A 14640-nucleotide genomic window follows, 5' to 3' on the forward strand; every position below is an offset into this window, starting at 1 on the left:
TGATAACTGAACACTAAGGAGGGAGGTGAGATAGTGTTGTGTATATAATGTGAAATTTTTTGAAACTGAAAATTGTTTCCTTCACCTACTTCCTGTGTTTCAGTTTTTAAGAGTAGAACCTATTCTGTATCAATGTATCGAAACAGAATAGTGGACAGACTGAACTTTGACCGTGTAATTCTAGTAGAGACAGGAATAATTTGTACATATGCAGTGAAAGATCTTGATGTTTTGAACGTGCTAAAAATGTTACAAAAGTTCAGCCAAGGATATGAAAGGGATTTAAAGACTCTGTAGTGAAAAATAATGATTTTCCAACTCATTTTATTAGAGTTTGGAGTGTCCATTTCTTATAAGATGGAACAAAAATTGAGTGCACATAGTTTGTGTCCTGAACATTTTATTAAAGAGAACTTCAGTGAAGACTGACAGGTGCTTGTTTAACTTCTGTTTTGCATCTCCTATTGATTGGAAGGCTTTCCAATCAGTTATGCTTTCCAGTTGGTCAACAGTTGGTGAAGGAACAAGAGATGAGAATTGTCTGTGCAGCAGCTGGAATCTACTTTTTAAGGCTTTTTAAAATTATTTTCTTGGCAAAATTGATTTGTCTAAAAGATTTTAATTGCAGAGAATATATTAATCTGACTTTCTTAAAACTGATCATTTTAATGATAAACTTGTGGGCTTTTGGAAACCAGTCATTTTAAGTTGTGAATTTGCAGTTCATTATGATTTTGTTTTTTATAGACCTGATTACTCGGAATATTGCAATGTCATCACAGGCCAAGTTTAAGAGAGCACTAATGCTTTTTTGTGTAAACCTTACATACCAACAAATCTTCTTTAGGTTTGTTAAAATAGAAAATCTTTGCTTGTAACTGATTGCCAAACTTGTTTACAAACTGATTGTAAAACTCTGTAATTCTTAAAATAAGCTCAACACATCTATTCAATAACTAGATTCAGTGCTTAATTCAAAAATAACTTCCTATCACTTTGATGTCAATGTGCTAAGAACAATGGAATATGCCCCCACAAGTCCTGGAGCCTACACAGGTGAGAACAGCACCCGTGTGGCCCCAGTAATTCAAATATGGCTTTGCATGGTGGCCACTTACAGCTCGGCCCAGGTCCTGATTAGCTGAATTAACTTCACATGCAGACGTACCCCAAACCCTTAACTTGACTGTGGTAGTGGTTTTGGTCTTGCCTACATGGTGTAGCAATATGCACCAGAAAGGTGTAAATTGTAGCGCTCTCTAACTGCCCTGTGTAGGCCCTGCTGACATGCTCTGAAAGATACCCAGAACACAGTGGTGTAACATTTGAAACAGCACTACTTCAGTGCACGCTAGGAACTTTTCAGACCATGTCAGCATGGTCTATGCAGGGCAGTTAGAGTGCTCTACAATTTACACCACTCTAGTGTGCATTGCTGCGTTGTGTACACAAGCCCTTTAACTCTAGTTGACTGTCAGGGTTATAGAGTACAGCTCAAGGGCATGGCTACACTTGCAAGTCAGAGTGCATTAAAGCATCCCCGTGCACTCTAACTCACGATGCATCCACACTGGCAAGGCACGTAGAACACTCTGACTCTGTGGCTGGAGCACTTCTGGTAATCCACCTCCGTGAGAAGCATAACACTTGGTGCGCCCTGGCTCAAGCGCCATGGCGCCAGTGTGGATGCCCTGGTCTGTTAATGTGCTCTGATCGACCTCCAGAAGTGTCCCACAATGCCTGTTCTAGCCACTCTGGTCATCACTTTGGACTCTACTGCCCTGCTCTCAAGTGACCAATCATCAGACTCATCCTTTAAATTCTCTGGGAATTTTGAAAATCCCTTTCCTGTTTGCTCAGCAAGGCGTGGAGTACTCTCAGCGCATCCTTGCAAGTGGCGCCAGGCAATCCCCAGTATGGAGCAATGGCAAGGTTCTGGACATCATCAGTGTTTGGAGGAAGGAAGCTCTCCAGTCCCAGCTGCATTCCAGCCATAGAAATTATGATAACTTCGGGCAGATATCAAGGGACATGATGGAAAGGGGGCATGATCGGGATGGACTGCAGTGCAGGGTTAAAGTGAAGGAGCTGCAGAATGTCTACCGCAAAGCCTGCGAGGCAAACAGTTGCTCCAGTGCTAGCCCCGCAACCTGCCGTTTCTACAAAGAGCTGGATGCAATACTGGGGGTCAACTCTACGTCCACTCCAGAGACGACCATGGACAATTCAGAGCCAAGTTCAACAAGGCGAGAGGAGGAGGAAAGTGGGAGCGAGGGTGCTGAGGAGGAGGAAGACACCCTGGCATCCCTAGATGCATGCAGCCAAGAGCTATTCTCAAGGTGGGAGGAAGGTAGTCAGTCTCTGAGGCCAGTGCTTGGGGAAGGACAAACACCAGAGGACGTGCCCAGTAAGTGGCTTTGGGAAAGAAGTTATTCGGTGCGGGCTCTTGGGGTGAGGAGGGTTAGGGCCGCATGCATACCTAGATGCAGAATAGGGCATTGATGTGCTCTCTCATATCACAGTACTTGGCCTCAGTGATCTCTTCAGAGGTCTTATCCAGAAGCTGTGCAGTGCGCTTGTGCAGGTTCCTTGGGAGCACTGCTGTACTCCTTGTCCCAGTCAGGCTAACGTGCCCATGCTACTGTGCCCTAAGGGGTAGCGGAACCATTGCTGCACCACAGGCAAGCTGCATATGGGCCAGGGCAGAAGCAGCATTGCAGTAGAAGACCCTCCCTTGCTTCCCACGTCACCCTCAGCAGCAAGAAATCTTCCAGGACGAACTCCTGTGGAAAATGTGGGGACAGTGTTCAGTATAGGGGCTCCCTTCATCTGTTAGCTCTCCTCAGGGCACGGAAACCCAGAGGACAGTACAGCAGTGAAACAATCAGTCCCTCTCCACCCTGTGCTACTCACCATTTTGAGGCTTCTGTGGGTTGTGTGCGCTCGCTTTGGGACAGGCAAATTCTGCTATTGTGTAGACTGTGCTCATCTTTAAGTACAGGCGAATCATAGCTCTGTTTGGTGTGAACAATGCTGCCTCTGTTAAGTGTTGCATTTTGTCTTTACAGATGCAGCCTTGAGATCTCAGCCATCCATGTTATCACGGTCCGAAAGACTCCACAGAATTAGGAAGAGGCTACGTAGAAGCAAAGAGAACGTGTTGCATGAAGTAATGCAGCATTCCCTTCATGAAAATCAAAAAGCGCAGGAGTGAAGGGAGAGTGAAAGGAGGTTCCGCCAGCAGAATGCAGAGCGCTGGCGCCAAAGTACAGAGCGGCTGATAAGCGTTATGGAGTGCCAAGTGAACTTGATCCAGGCATTTGTAGCCATGCAGGTGGAGCACTGCTTTCTCCCCTCCCCCCCCCCCCCCCCCCCGCAGCCGTTGTCCCAAAACTCTTGTGCCCCCAGGTCACCTCCAACCCACTTTCCCCAGCATCTGGGTTCTTATCACCACCAGCTGCCTCCAACACCTGTAGCTTCACCACCGAGCCCTGCAAATTACGACCTTTACCCACTGCGCTCAATCTCCGTCACCATGCATTTTAGCCAGCCTGAAGTGCAGCACTCATTGCACAGCATTCCAGACAGGAAGGCTGAGTATGAGAACAGGACATAGCAAATCTGTGATTGAATTGTTCCCCACCCCACCCCCTTGTCCTTTCTGTTTCCCAAGCAGTTGTGTTTCTTTTCAATAAATGAATTTTCTTTTAAATAAATGGCTTTTTTGGCTTTGAAAACATTCTTTATTATTGCATTGAGTAAAAGATACCTTAACCCAGGAAAGCAACAGGCACTGCAAGTCAGTGTAGCAAGCACAGATTCCTGCTAACATTGGAACCACTGCACTTCGCTCACATGCAAAGCACCAAATGTTACTGGTGGCTTTCAGCTTCAGATTGCTCCCTCAAGGCATCCCTAATCCTTGCAGCCCCGCGCTGGGCCCCTCTAATAGCCCTGCTCTCTGGCTGTTCAAATTCAGCCTCCAGGTGTTGAACTTCCGAGTTCCATGCCTGAGTGAATCTTTCACCCTTCACTTAACAAATGTTATGGAGGATACAGCATGCAGATATAACCCCGGGGATGTTGTCATCAGCCAGGTCCATCTTCCCATACAGAGAGCCCCAGCTGCCCTTTAAACAGCCAAAAGCACACTCCACAGTCATTCTGCACCGACTCAGCCTGTTGAACCGCTCCTTGCTGCTGTCTAGGTTCGCTGTGTAGGGTTTCATTAGCCATGGCATTAAAGGGTAAGCAGGGTCTCTAAGGATCACAGTGGGCATTTCGACTTCCCCTACAGTGATCTTCTTGTCTGGGGAAAAAAGACCCTGCTTGCAGCTTCCTGAACAGGCCAGTGTTCCGAAAGATGTGTGTCATGCACCTTTCTGGGTCAGCCTGCGTTAAATGTTAATGAAACACCCATAGTGATCCACAAGCACCTGGAGAACCATAGAGAAATACTCCTTCCAATTAATGTACTCGGAGGCTAGATGGGCTGGTGCCAGAATTGAAATATACATCCCATCTATCACCCCTTTGCAGTAAGGGAAAGCCAGCTGCAATGTCATGCATGTTACCTAGAGTCACAGTTCTTCTGAGCAGGATGTGATTAATGGCCCTGCAAACTTGCATCAACACGATTCCAATGGTCGACTTTCCCACTCTGAAGTGGTTAGCGTTCGATCGGTAGCTGTCTGGAGTTGCCAGCTTCCAGATGGTAATAGCCACTCGCTTCTCCACTGGCAGGGCAGCTCTCAATCTCGTGTCCTTATGCTGCAGGGTGGGAGCAAGCTCATCACACAGTCTCAAGAAAGTGGCTTTTCTCATCTGAAAGTTCTGCAGCCACTGCTCGTCCTCCCAGACTTGCATGATGATATGATCCCACCACTCAGTGCTTGTTTCCTGACCCCAAAAGCGGCGTTCCGTGGTGGTGAGCATGTCTGTGAATGCCACAAGCAATCTCCTGTCATATGCGTTACATGAGTCGATATCGTCAGACTTCTCACTCTGTTTGTAGCTTAAGGAGTAACTCGACTGCCAAACATGACGTACTGGCGAGACCCAACAGCATATTCCTCAGCACTTCAGGACCTATTCCCGCAGAACGAAAAGGAAGACAGAGTGCGCAGTACAAAAAATGTTCAAAGATGGAGCCAGATGTTGATGGAAGCACAGGGATTGCTGGGATGCGAAGCAATGCATCGTGGGGCCTTTGGACAGGACCCAGAATGCCTTGCTCACCCACCCTCTTCCCACAAGCCACAGTACCAGAATGGGAAGAGGTGTTCTGTGGGATAGCTGCCCATAATGCACCGCTCCCAGTGGTGCTGCAAATGTGGTCACGCCAGTGCGCTTCCAGCTGACAGTGTTGGACACACTACAGTACTTTCCCTACTGCGCTGTCCAAGGGCTGGTTTAACTCACAGCCCTCTACATTTGCAAGTGTAGCCATGCCTCAAGTTAGTATAACTCATCAGCTTCTAACACAATCATTCTGTAGAATTTGGGTGTTGTTTCACAGTGTGGCCACTCTTCTGAGTGAGGCTAATTTAAGAGGCATTAACTTGTGTAGATAGCCTCAGTTTCATATGATGTGAGTTGAACACACAGTGATTCAGTCACACTGCAATAGCAACTTCCTTGCATATTTCTAAAGTACAATCCAATTCTTACAGCTTTGGAAGAAGATAGTGATCTATATTTTAAAAAGGGAAACAGAAAAATTAATTTACTTTCCGGGTAATCTGAAACTAGTTTACTTGTTTCCACAGCCCCAGGGGCTCTTTCTCCCAAATTTCAAGTTTATTAAATGATAAACCCATGTTGAATAATTGGAGAATCTGACTTGAACTCTGAAAAGTAAAACAAAATCACAGTTAGAGCTAAGCTTCTTCCTTAATGTTCTCATTGTGCTTGAGTGTTGTAGTTTGTAGATCATACAGGTTTGGAAATACCTAAAATGAGTTGATACAATGATTATAAAGAGCAACTTTAGTCCTAATGAACAAAGTAAAGAAACCTGAAATTGAACTTGCTGCATGACTTAGCCTTTTATGAAAACTGTGGTTATTAGATCACTATCTCTGGACCTCTGGCTGTAATCATGAATACAATTGAAGAAACATTGGTCTTGGTCAGTATTCGGCTGAGAAATCTCTAATGAAAACCCTGTGTTTGTCAGGAAGTAGTGTTTGTTATTCATTGAGTAGCTGTTTGATTTCAAATGAGCTGTGCTGATATTTCAGATGTTATAAAATGGATGTCCTGAATGTTTCGTAGGCCAATAAAGATCCCATTACCCTCTTTATATGGCTACATGGTATTAATCTTGGTGTCTTGGCCAAATTCTAGTGTGGTTAATTTTCAGCCTGTCTATAATCCCCTTCAATTTTGATGGGATATCGTATTCTTCCAGTCTAAAACTGTTGTTTAGCGTTGCTCTTATAACAGTTTCTAACTTCCATTCCAGAAATAGCATTTCACTCTTGGTGGAAGTGATACCTGTGTTTGTGGTTTGTAAAACACTCTAAGATGAAAGGTGCTATATAAATGAAAAGTCATATTGGAGAACTAACATCTTTTACCTGATGTGTTTCATTCCTTTCGTAACCTACAACATTTATAATATTTACTCCTATATTAGAATTGTGTCTACCTGTTGGTCTGTCTCATTGCGCACGCATACTCACCAACTGTTAGAGGTAGGTGGGTGATGGCATGTAGAGTGTGTTAACAATAGTCGACTATCACAGGCCTGCACAAGTTGAGGTGTGGTTTTGGTAATATTTTTATCTTCTAGTTTTTTTTTTTTTTTCCCTTTCAGTAACAAGTTCAATTATTTAACATTTCTCTGAAAATAACCTTTTTATAGACCTATCCTGGAAGAAGTCAGTCAGTTTTTTAAAATCATGAAAACCGCGGCAGTTCCTTATAAAAGTATTTACCAGCTGCCTAGTGGAAGATAACTAATATTTCACAATCATAACTATGCTAGAGCAGCAGGAGTTCGGCTAAAGGACAGCAGAATCTGGCTAATGTGTAACTAAGACAATTAATACCTTGAATTTAGAGATCTAAAACAAGTGAGCTATAGTAGTCACAGATTTGGTTTTGGTTACAACATATTGCATACAAGAATAAACATAGCAATGGAATGAATCTAACCTTAACCAGATTGTTATTTGTACATTTGAAGTGTTTTTAAAATCTTATTAAGGGACTTCTTATGTGAAATTTAAGTTTAGTGAAAGCAAGCTTTTAGCCTATAAAGCACATTATATCCATGAGCTCCTTTTTTATTAAATATTCCAGTAGAAAGATTTCTAAAAAAAAAAAATTCCTCAGTTGTCATCTAATACAACACTGCAGTGTCTGGATTGCGGTGTATGAGAACCTGAAAGTGGAACTGTGTAGAAAATGAATATGTAAGACAAATTTTGGTAGATAGAATGATGTACATATTCTAGTTCAGCAAGAACTTGGAAGCAAAGGGCTTAATCTCAGTTAAATCAACTCCCACTTCCTTCATTGGATCGAAGATTGTACCCTTGGTTTGATCATGTAAGATTCTTGAGTACCCATAACTCAGTTTTGCCATTAACTTTATTGGGTTTATTATTTCACTTCTAAGATCCCTGCTCATGTGAAAAATACTATTGTATCATTAGTCACCACTTTGGACGAGCTCCGTCATGTGACGAAAATGCATCCCAAGGTGGTAGGTTTGCAGGATGCCTCACTTGTTCAAAAGTGTGGCTGGCTCATAGAAATGTAGGGTTGGCAGGGACCTTGAGAGTTCATCTAGTCCAGCCCCTGTGCTGAGGCAGGACCAGATATACCTAGACAACCCTTGACAGGTATTTGGAGGTTTTTAATAACCAGTTAGACAGTGCTGGGGATTCCACAAGCCTCCCTTAGTAACCTGCTCCAGAGCATAATTATCCTTATAGTTAGAAAGCTTTTCCTAATATCTAACCTAAATCTCTCTTGCTGCAGATTAAGCCAAGTATCTCTTCTCCTATCTTTATTAGATGTGGAGAACAACTGATCACTCACTTATTTATAACAGTCCTTTACATATTTCAAGACTTATAGGGAGCCCCCCCCCAAGTTTTCTGTTCTCAGAACTATGCTTGTCCAGTTTTTCTAATGTTTCCTCAGGTCGGGTTTTTCTAAACACTTTTTATCACTTTTGTTGTTCTCCTCTGGAGTCTGTCCAGTTTGTCCACATCTTTCCTAGAGTGTGGTGCCCAGAACTGGACACAGTACTCCAGGTGAGGTCTCACTAGTGCTGAATAGAGCAGGACAGTTGCGTCCTGTATCTTACATGAGACTTCAGTTAAAACACCTCAGAATATTAGCTTTTTTTTTTTTTTTTTTTTGCAACTGCATCACATTGTTGGCTCATTCAGTTTGTGATCCACTGTGAACCCCCAAGACCCTCTTCTAGAGTACCGCTTTCTAGCTAGTTATTCCCCATTTTGTAGTTGGGCATTTGTTTTTTCTGTCTTAAGTGTAGAACTCTGCACTTATCTTTATTGAATTTCCTCTTGATGATTTTAGACCAATTCTCCAATTTGTCAAAGTCACTTTGAATTCTAACACTGTCCTCCAAAGTATTTGCAACCCTTCCAAGTTGGAGCCATCTACAAATTTTATAAATATATTCTCCACTTCAAGTTATTAATGAAAATATTGAATAGTATTGGACCCAGGCAGACCCCTATGCGACCCTCTCGATGCAGCATCCCATTTTGACACACCATTCATAACAGTTTTTCGACCAGTTGTGCACCCTCCCAACAGTAATTTCATTTAAACCACATTTCACTAGTTTGTTTGAGAGCATCATATGGGACCATGTCAAAAGCCTTATTAAATTGAATATACCCTGTCTACTGCTTCCCCCCCTCGCCCATCCACTGGGCCAGTAACCCTATCAAAGAAGAAATTTAGGTTGGTTTGTCATTTGTTCTTGACAAATCCATGTTGCCTTTTACTGATCATCCTGTCAGTGCTTACTAGTATTACTAGAGAGAACTATAACCATTTTTATTCGTAGTATTTTATATGGGTATTGAGCTTCATTTCTGGAATAAAAGATAATGGACACAAATTTTAAAAGCTCCTAAGTACCATTGATTTTCATTTCATTATTGCCACTTGCTAGAAGACTGATTTTGTTTTGTGTACCAAAGAATAAAGCTGTTATCTGAGTTCAGAGAACACAGATTAAGACATTCAAGTGACTTTTATTGGGGAAGTAATGAAATGAGAAATACCATTGTGATGGCAAGTTGCACAAATAAATTTATCATATCTGTAATGGACATGGTTATACAAGTGATGGTGATACCTCAAGTGTTCAGTTTTTTTTAGTGGTCCAAGCATCTCTTGTTACTGAGCCTACGTCCACGCGACAGCTTTAAATCGATATTAGTAAAATCGATTTTATAAAACAGGTTTTATAAAATCGATTTTACGCGTCCACACTAGGGCACATTACTTCGGTGGTGTGCGTCCATGGTCCCAGGGTACCATCGATTTCCGGAGCGGTGCACTCTGGGTAGCTCAGTAAAAGAATAGGACCAATAACTTCGATATCCGTCCACACTAACCCTAAATCGATTTAGTAATATCGATTTTAGGGTTACTCCTTTCGTTTAGCTGGAGTACAGAAATCGATTTTAAGTGCTTTGTAGTGTGGACGGTTACAGCGTTAAATCGATTTAACGCTGTAGTGTGGACCTGGCCATATATTGGTAGATTCTTATTTTTGGAGACTTAAAATCTTATGGGAGTGGAAAACAATAGGATTAAAGTTTTTGAATTTAATATAAATATTCTATAATGTCACCAGGAGGAGTGGGGGAATCTTGTGGTTTTTTTTTTTTAAATATCACTTTAATCTGGGCTCACTAATATCTTTTACTCATGTGGTTGTTGCATTTTCTTCACTAGAGGGTGAATTTGTGAGAGTGGCCCTAACTTTGTATTTCCATTTTTTTAAAGTTAAATTAACCTTAACTCTGAATTTGTAATGCTTGACTTTGAGAATAATTGCAGCATCCCTATAATATATTTTACTCTATCTTAATATAGTTTTTGAATTGTATGTAAGATTTTTTCCTTTTTTCTATTCAAAACTTCTAGAGCACGTCTACACTAGTAAATTGATATGTGCTTTAGTAGAGAAGCTTAGAATAAAGAATTCAGTTCCACATTTTAGTTTAGTTTTTCATTTATTTTCTGTAAAACTGCTATTAAGGAAATCAAGCAAGAGATGGCAGACTGTTTGTGGTTTGCAACTCCAAAAGGAAATATAATTGTTAATGCGTCAGGTTAAAGCTTTCAAATGGTATGGAGTCCTGTATAAAGCAATTAACATTCATGTTACATGTTCAGCCTTTGAAACTTATTTCTGTCGCCTCTTTGAATGTCTAAACATAATGCTTTACTACTTTTTATTTTAGATCTAATCCAGTGCACAAATGAGATGAATGTGAATATTCCACAGCTGGCAGATACACTCTTTGAGAGGACTGTTAACAGTAGCTGGGTTGTAGTGTTCAAAGCTCTAATTACAACACACCACCTCATGATGTATGGAAATGAGGTAAGACTGATTAGCTTTTGATAGTTATATTATGGGGGCATCTCTGGAAAAAAATCAGAATGCCATAAAGAAATAGTTGTGAACTTGAAGGGGGGGGAAAAAAAGTAATACACTTAATTTTTCTATCATTATTGGTTGTAAATTACCTTTCTGGTAGAAAATTAGTGAAGTGCTATTCATCACTACCTATAAAATCAGTTAATTTCAAACGAAACTCAGTAGATGTCTAAATCCATGTCATGCCTCTTTTCCGGTAACTTTCTGTCCTAAACTACTATTGACATTCATTTACCGCCTGTGTTTAGTTCAGTTTAAAAACAAAAGATCAGCAAAACTTATTTTAAAAACTTTGTGGTATAGTAAGTGATGGGACAGATTTTCTTTCCCAGGCCACAATATGATGTTAGAAATGTCATCTTTAATTGTACACAATTTCTCAACCTTCCAATGAAGCCTAAACAGTCAACCTTTTATGTCAGATGAAAGAGCTCGTCATCTCAAATATTCAAGTCTGCATCCCCATGCTTATTATAGGTTGGCTGTTGTGCATATGACAGAAATCTGAGTGCAGAATTGTGGCTGAGGCAAAGTATCTCTAGAAGAAAGTTTTACCTTTGCTTTAAATGTAAACATTAAAGAACCACTGTGAAAGATTTGGACCTGATCTTCAAGGGGTCTGACCAGGTTATTGAAATAGGCAATATATGACTGTGACTTTAGAGAGACATGATGGGTGCAGTAAAATCTGTTGTTGGAAGAGACAAACTTTCTAGCTTACACAGAACTCTTCTTCAGGTCACGAAATATTGACTATATTGAGTTAATTTATTATATGCATATGTTGATTTAGTTATAGCAACCTGTTTGGAAATAGAGTAAGGGCAGACAGTAGCTCCAGACAAAACACCACCTGTAAACAATTCAGGAGGTTAAGATCACTGTTGAGCTCTATTAGCTGTGAAAATGCTACTTCCAGGTTCCTGCCCAAGTTACAGTTTCTCAGCCAAGGCTGAGAAGGAACAGATCAAAAGGGCTATAAACAGTTCAAAACTTGCTCTCTGTCCACAGTGAGTGAGATTGTCATAAGGGAGCTGTTCACAAAGAACAGTCTGACACAGCCACAGACCCTGTGGGAGAGTCCGAAGCAGGCCGTCCTATTTTAACTAAGATAGACATGCCTATAGACTGTTTCATTGTTTTAAAATCTGTTTCCTCTTTGCTTTGCTGTATTCCTACTGTTAGGATAAAAATGAGTGGTATTAAAAAAGCTGCCTAGTCACTGTGTCAGCCACTGGTCACTGAAGCTGGGTGGGAAATACTTTTTCCTCTCCTGTAATCATGTTTGAGGTTTCTAAAACGTCCCTGTTCTGCATTGGGATGAAACCAAGATCTTTCAGAAGTGGGGTGTGTGTGTGTGTGTGTTTGTTTGTTTATTTAGGTGGAAAAACAAGAGAGACACACCCCAGGATAGCTTGGCATTGAGGGTATTCACCTGATTCAGACTAATGACTTGAACCTGGGTCTCCAGCCTCCCCAATGAGTACCCTTACGCCCAAGCTAAACTGTTAGTGTGTATTAAAAAATATTCATTGGGTCAGAGAGGGAGGGGGAGGGGGGAGGGGGAGAGGGAGAGAGAGAGAGACAACCACCTCACCCCAGAATAGCAGCCTGGTGGTTAGGACCCATAGGATGTGAGAGACTCAGGTTCAAGTCATTGGTCTGAATCAGGCAAAACAGAGAGTTGAATCTGGGTCTTCTACATACTAGGTGAGTGCACTCACTACTGGCATATTCTGGGGTGGGTTGTGTATCTGGTTTTGACCAGAAATGCTGTACTGAACCTGAGAAACCTTTCCCTATGAAAGTTTTGTTGAATCTGGTATGTTCCCAGGTAGAGTTTCCATTATGACAAATTGAACTATTCAGACAAAAAACTGTTTTATTGAAAAATTCCCAACTAGGCCTACTGGTCACAATTCACGAAAGGCAGACTTACAGTACCAAACTCAGCCGGGCCTTCGAAGCAATCATTATTGGTAGGCAGCGTGCTGTAGCCCAAGACCTAGAGGGTTGCAGGATTCCACCGTGAGAGAAGTGAAGGCATGTGGCTTTAACCTGAGGGGACCTCCTCAGACTCAGTAGAGGTCAGAGCTGCAGTTAGTCCTGTAACTGTGATGACAATATTTTTTTTCCTGAAAAGATAAGTTCTAATTTATAGTTTGAGTTGTAGGAAGACATGATTGTGTGCATATTAATATGTATTGAAAGTGGCAGAGAGACTTAAATTATTCATGAAGCAGTTTCCTTTTAAATAACTTTAATAAGTCAAGCTATAGATTTAGTCATCTCCTCTTTCTTGTCTCATCTGTTTAGCCAAATATTTGAGGAGGAGGAGACTAATGCTATAGACTTATTTAGAAGTAGTATAATGCCAGGTGAGTTAATTACTTCATTAATGACTATACAAATACTTGAATGCTTTAGTGTCTCAGTGTTTTTTATAGAGCTCTGTTAAAGTGGAAAAACATTCCCAAATAGTTTGTAATTGTCTCTTTAACCCTTACATAGAAGTTATAGAGTCGTACAGAAGAAACTTTTAGAGCACCTATAGTTTTTCTCCGGTTTCCCTACTGTGAGCTACAGAATTAACAAAACTTTTACTTATAAAGACATGTAAGCAACTCCCTCCAATGCTGATGTAGCTTCCTGTGTGGATAGTGGAGTGCTTTTCTTCAGACTGAACCAATTTCCTCTGCTGAATGCTCAGTTCTGAAATTTAATGTATTTAATTCATGTTAGTTTACTAAGTTTTGGTGAATGATTTTTGTTGCAACTAATTTGTACGTTGTAGATAAAAGTAAATGTTTCCTCTGAAATACCCAAGTTACGTGCAGTTGTTTAGTAAGCTGATTCTTAAATGTATTACATTTGATGAAGAAAAAGTAATTTTCAAGCAGTTGACATTTTTTCCCCTTCATCAGCGCTTTATCCAGTATCTTGCATCCCGAAATACATTGTTCAATCTAAACAACTACCTGGACAAAAGTGCCATGCAGGGTAAGAATCTTTTTCTTTGTGAAAACTAAGTTGCAAACAATAAAGTATTACCTTTTTCAAGAGAAGGTTGGCAAAGCAACCAAATAAAGCAACCCCGCCTCCCCCCAAAAAAACCCTACATAACAAAGCAATTGATTTTTTTCACGTCTTAAATATATGCATTTTTCTAGCTCTGCATTAGTAGTGATTGTAAGTCACTGGTGTTTAACAGAAAATGACATTTCCATGAAAGAGGGCTTAACTTATATTATGCAGTGCAAAGTGATGACAGTAAGCAAAGGAAATGGGGAAAATTATGGGATGGCTGAAAGTTACACAGGTGAGAGCTAGAAATGTGCTTATAGTTACATGTGTCTTTTTAAAACGGCATTTATAACTTAACACATGAGCACTGGAATAATCTTTTTCATTTGGCTTCATTCCGCAATGGGTGGGGGTTAATGTTAATTGTCAAGCTTCATAATATGGTCATTAGAACACGTTACTAGTGGTTAGTGAAAGCCTTTCATGCAGATCTCTGAAAGGTGTTAGAGGTAGTTTGTGTGATGGCAAAAATATATATATTATTTAGTTTTTTTTTTTGAGAGCATACTTTTTTACAGTAGCTAAAGTTCAGTAGTTCCCATCTTTAGTCTTCAGCATTTGACTGATTCTGTTTCCAAAGGGTTGTATACTATAAGAAGAAGAGTGCCTCATGATTGCCAACAGTAGCCTCTCCTGCTGTTGTTGGGTGAAGCATTAACATAGTCCAGATATCTTCCATGGAATTGTCATCACTTGGGAAGATGGTGGCTGCACTGTGCCTCAAGGCTAGTGCAAATAATGAAGAGAGGAATATGGAGGGAGGCTTTAGAGCCTCTGCAAGTGAACATGGAGTTCTCTCCTTATACAAGTTGTGTGCAATGGCACACCTTATAGAATAGTACTGAAAATTGATTACAAAATAAATAGATGCTCTTCCTCTTTGAAAT

The 14640-nt window shown here is 40.9% G+C and overlaps 2 protein-coding genes across 5 annotated transcripts in view; both read left to right on the forward strand.

Moving 5' to 3' along the window:
* LOC127056539 (phosphatidylinositol-binding clathrin assembly protein-like) overlaps nucleotides 1-14640 on the forward strand; it is a 47214-nt gene that overhangs the window by 4683 nt on the left and 27891 nt on the right. For all 4 annotated transcript variants that reach the window (XM_050964504.1, XM_050964505.1, XM_050964506.1 and 1 more), the window contains exons 2-3: nucleotides 10470-10612; nucleotides 13594-13669. In XM_050964504.1, coding sequence (XP_050820461.1) covers nucleotides 10470-10612; nucleotides 13594-13669 — 219 coding nt within the window. The remainder of the gene's footprint in view (nucleotides 1-10469; nucleotides 10613-13593; nucleotides 13670-14640) is intronic.
* On the forward strand, nucleotides 10-3720 carry LOC127056564 (zinc finger and SCAN domain-containing protein 29-like). Its single transcript, XM_050964560.1, has 2 exons — nucleotides 10-2407; nucleotides 3069-3720. Exons 1-2 carry the CDS (start codon nucleotides 2032-2034, stop codon nucleotides 3212-3214), a joined length of 522 nt encoding a protein of 173 aa, XP_050820517.1. The 5' UTR covers nucleotides 10-2031; the 3' UTR covers nucleotides 3215-3720.

This window comes from Gopherus flavomarginatus, chromosome 8 (genome assembly GCF_025201925.1).
Source record: "Gopherus flavomarginatus isolate rGopFla2 chromosome 8, rGopFla2.mat.asm, whole genome shotgun sequence".
Lineage (NCBI taxonomy): Eukaryota > Metazoa > Chordata > Testudines > Testudinidae > Gopherus > Gopherus flavomarginatus.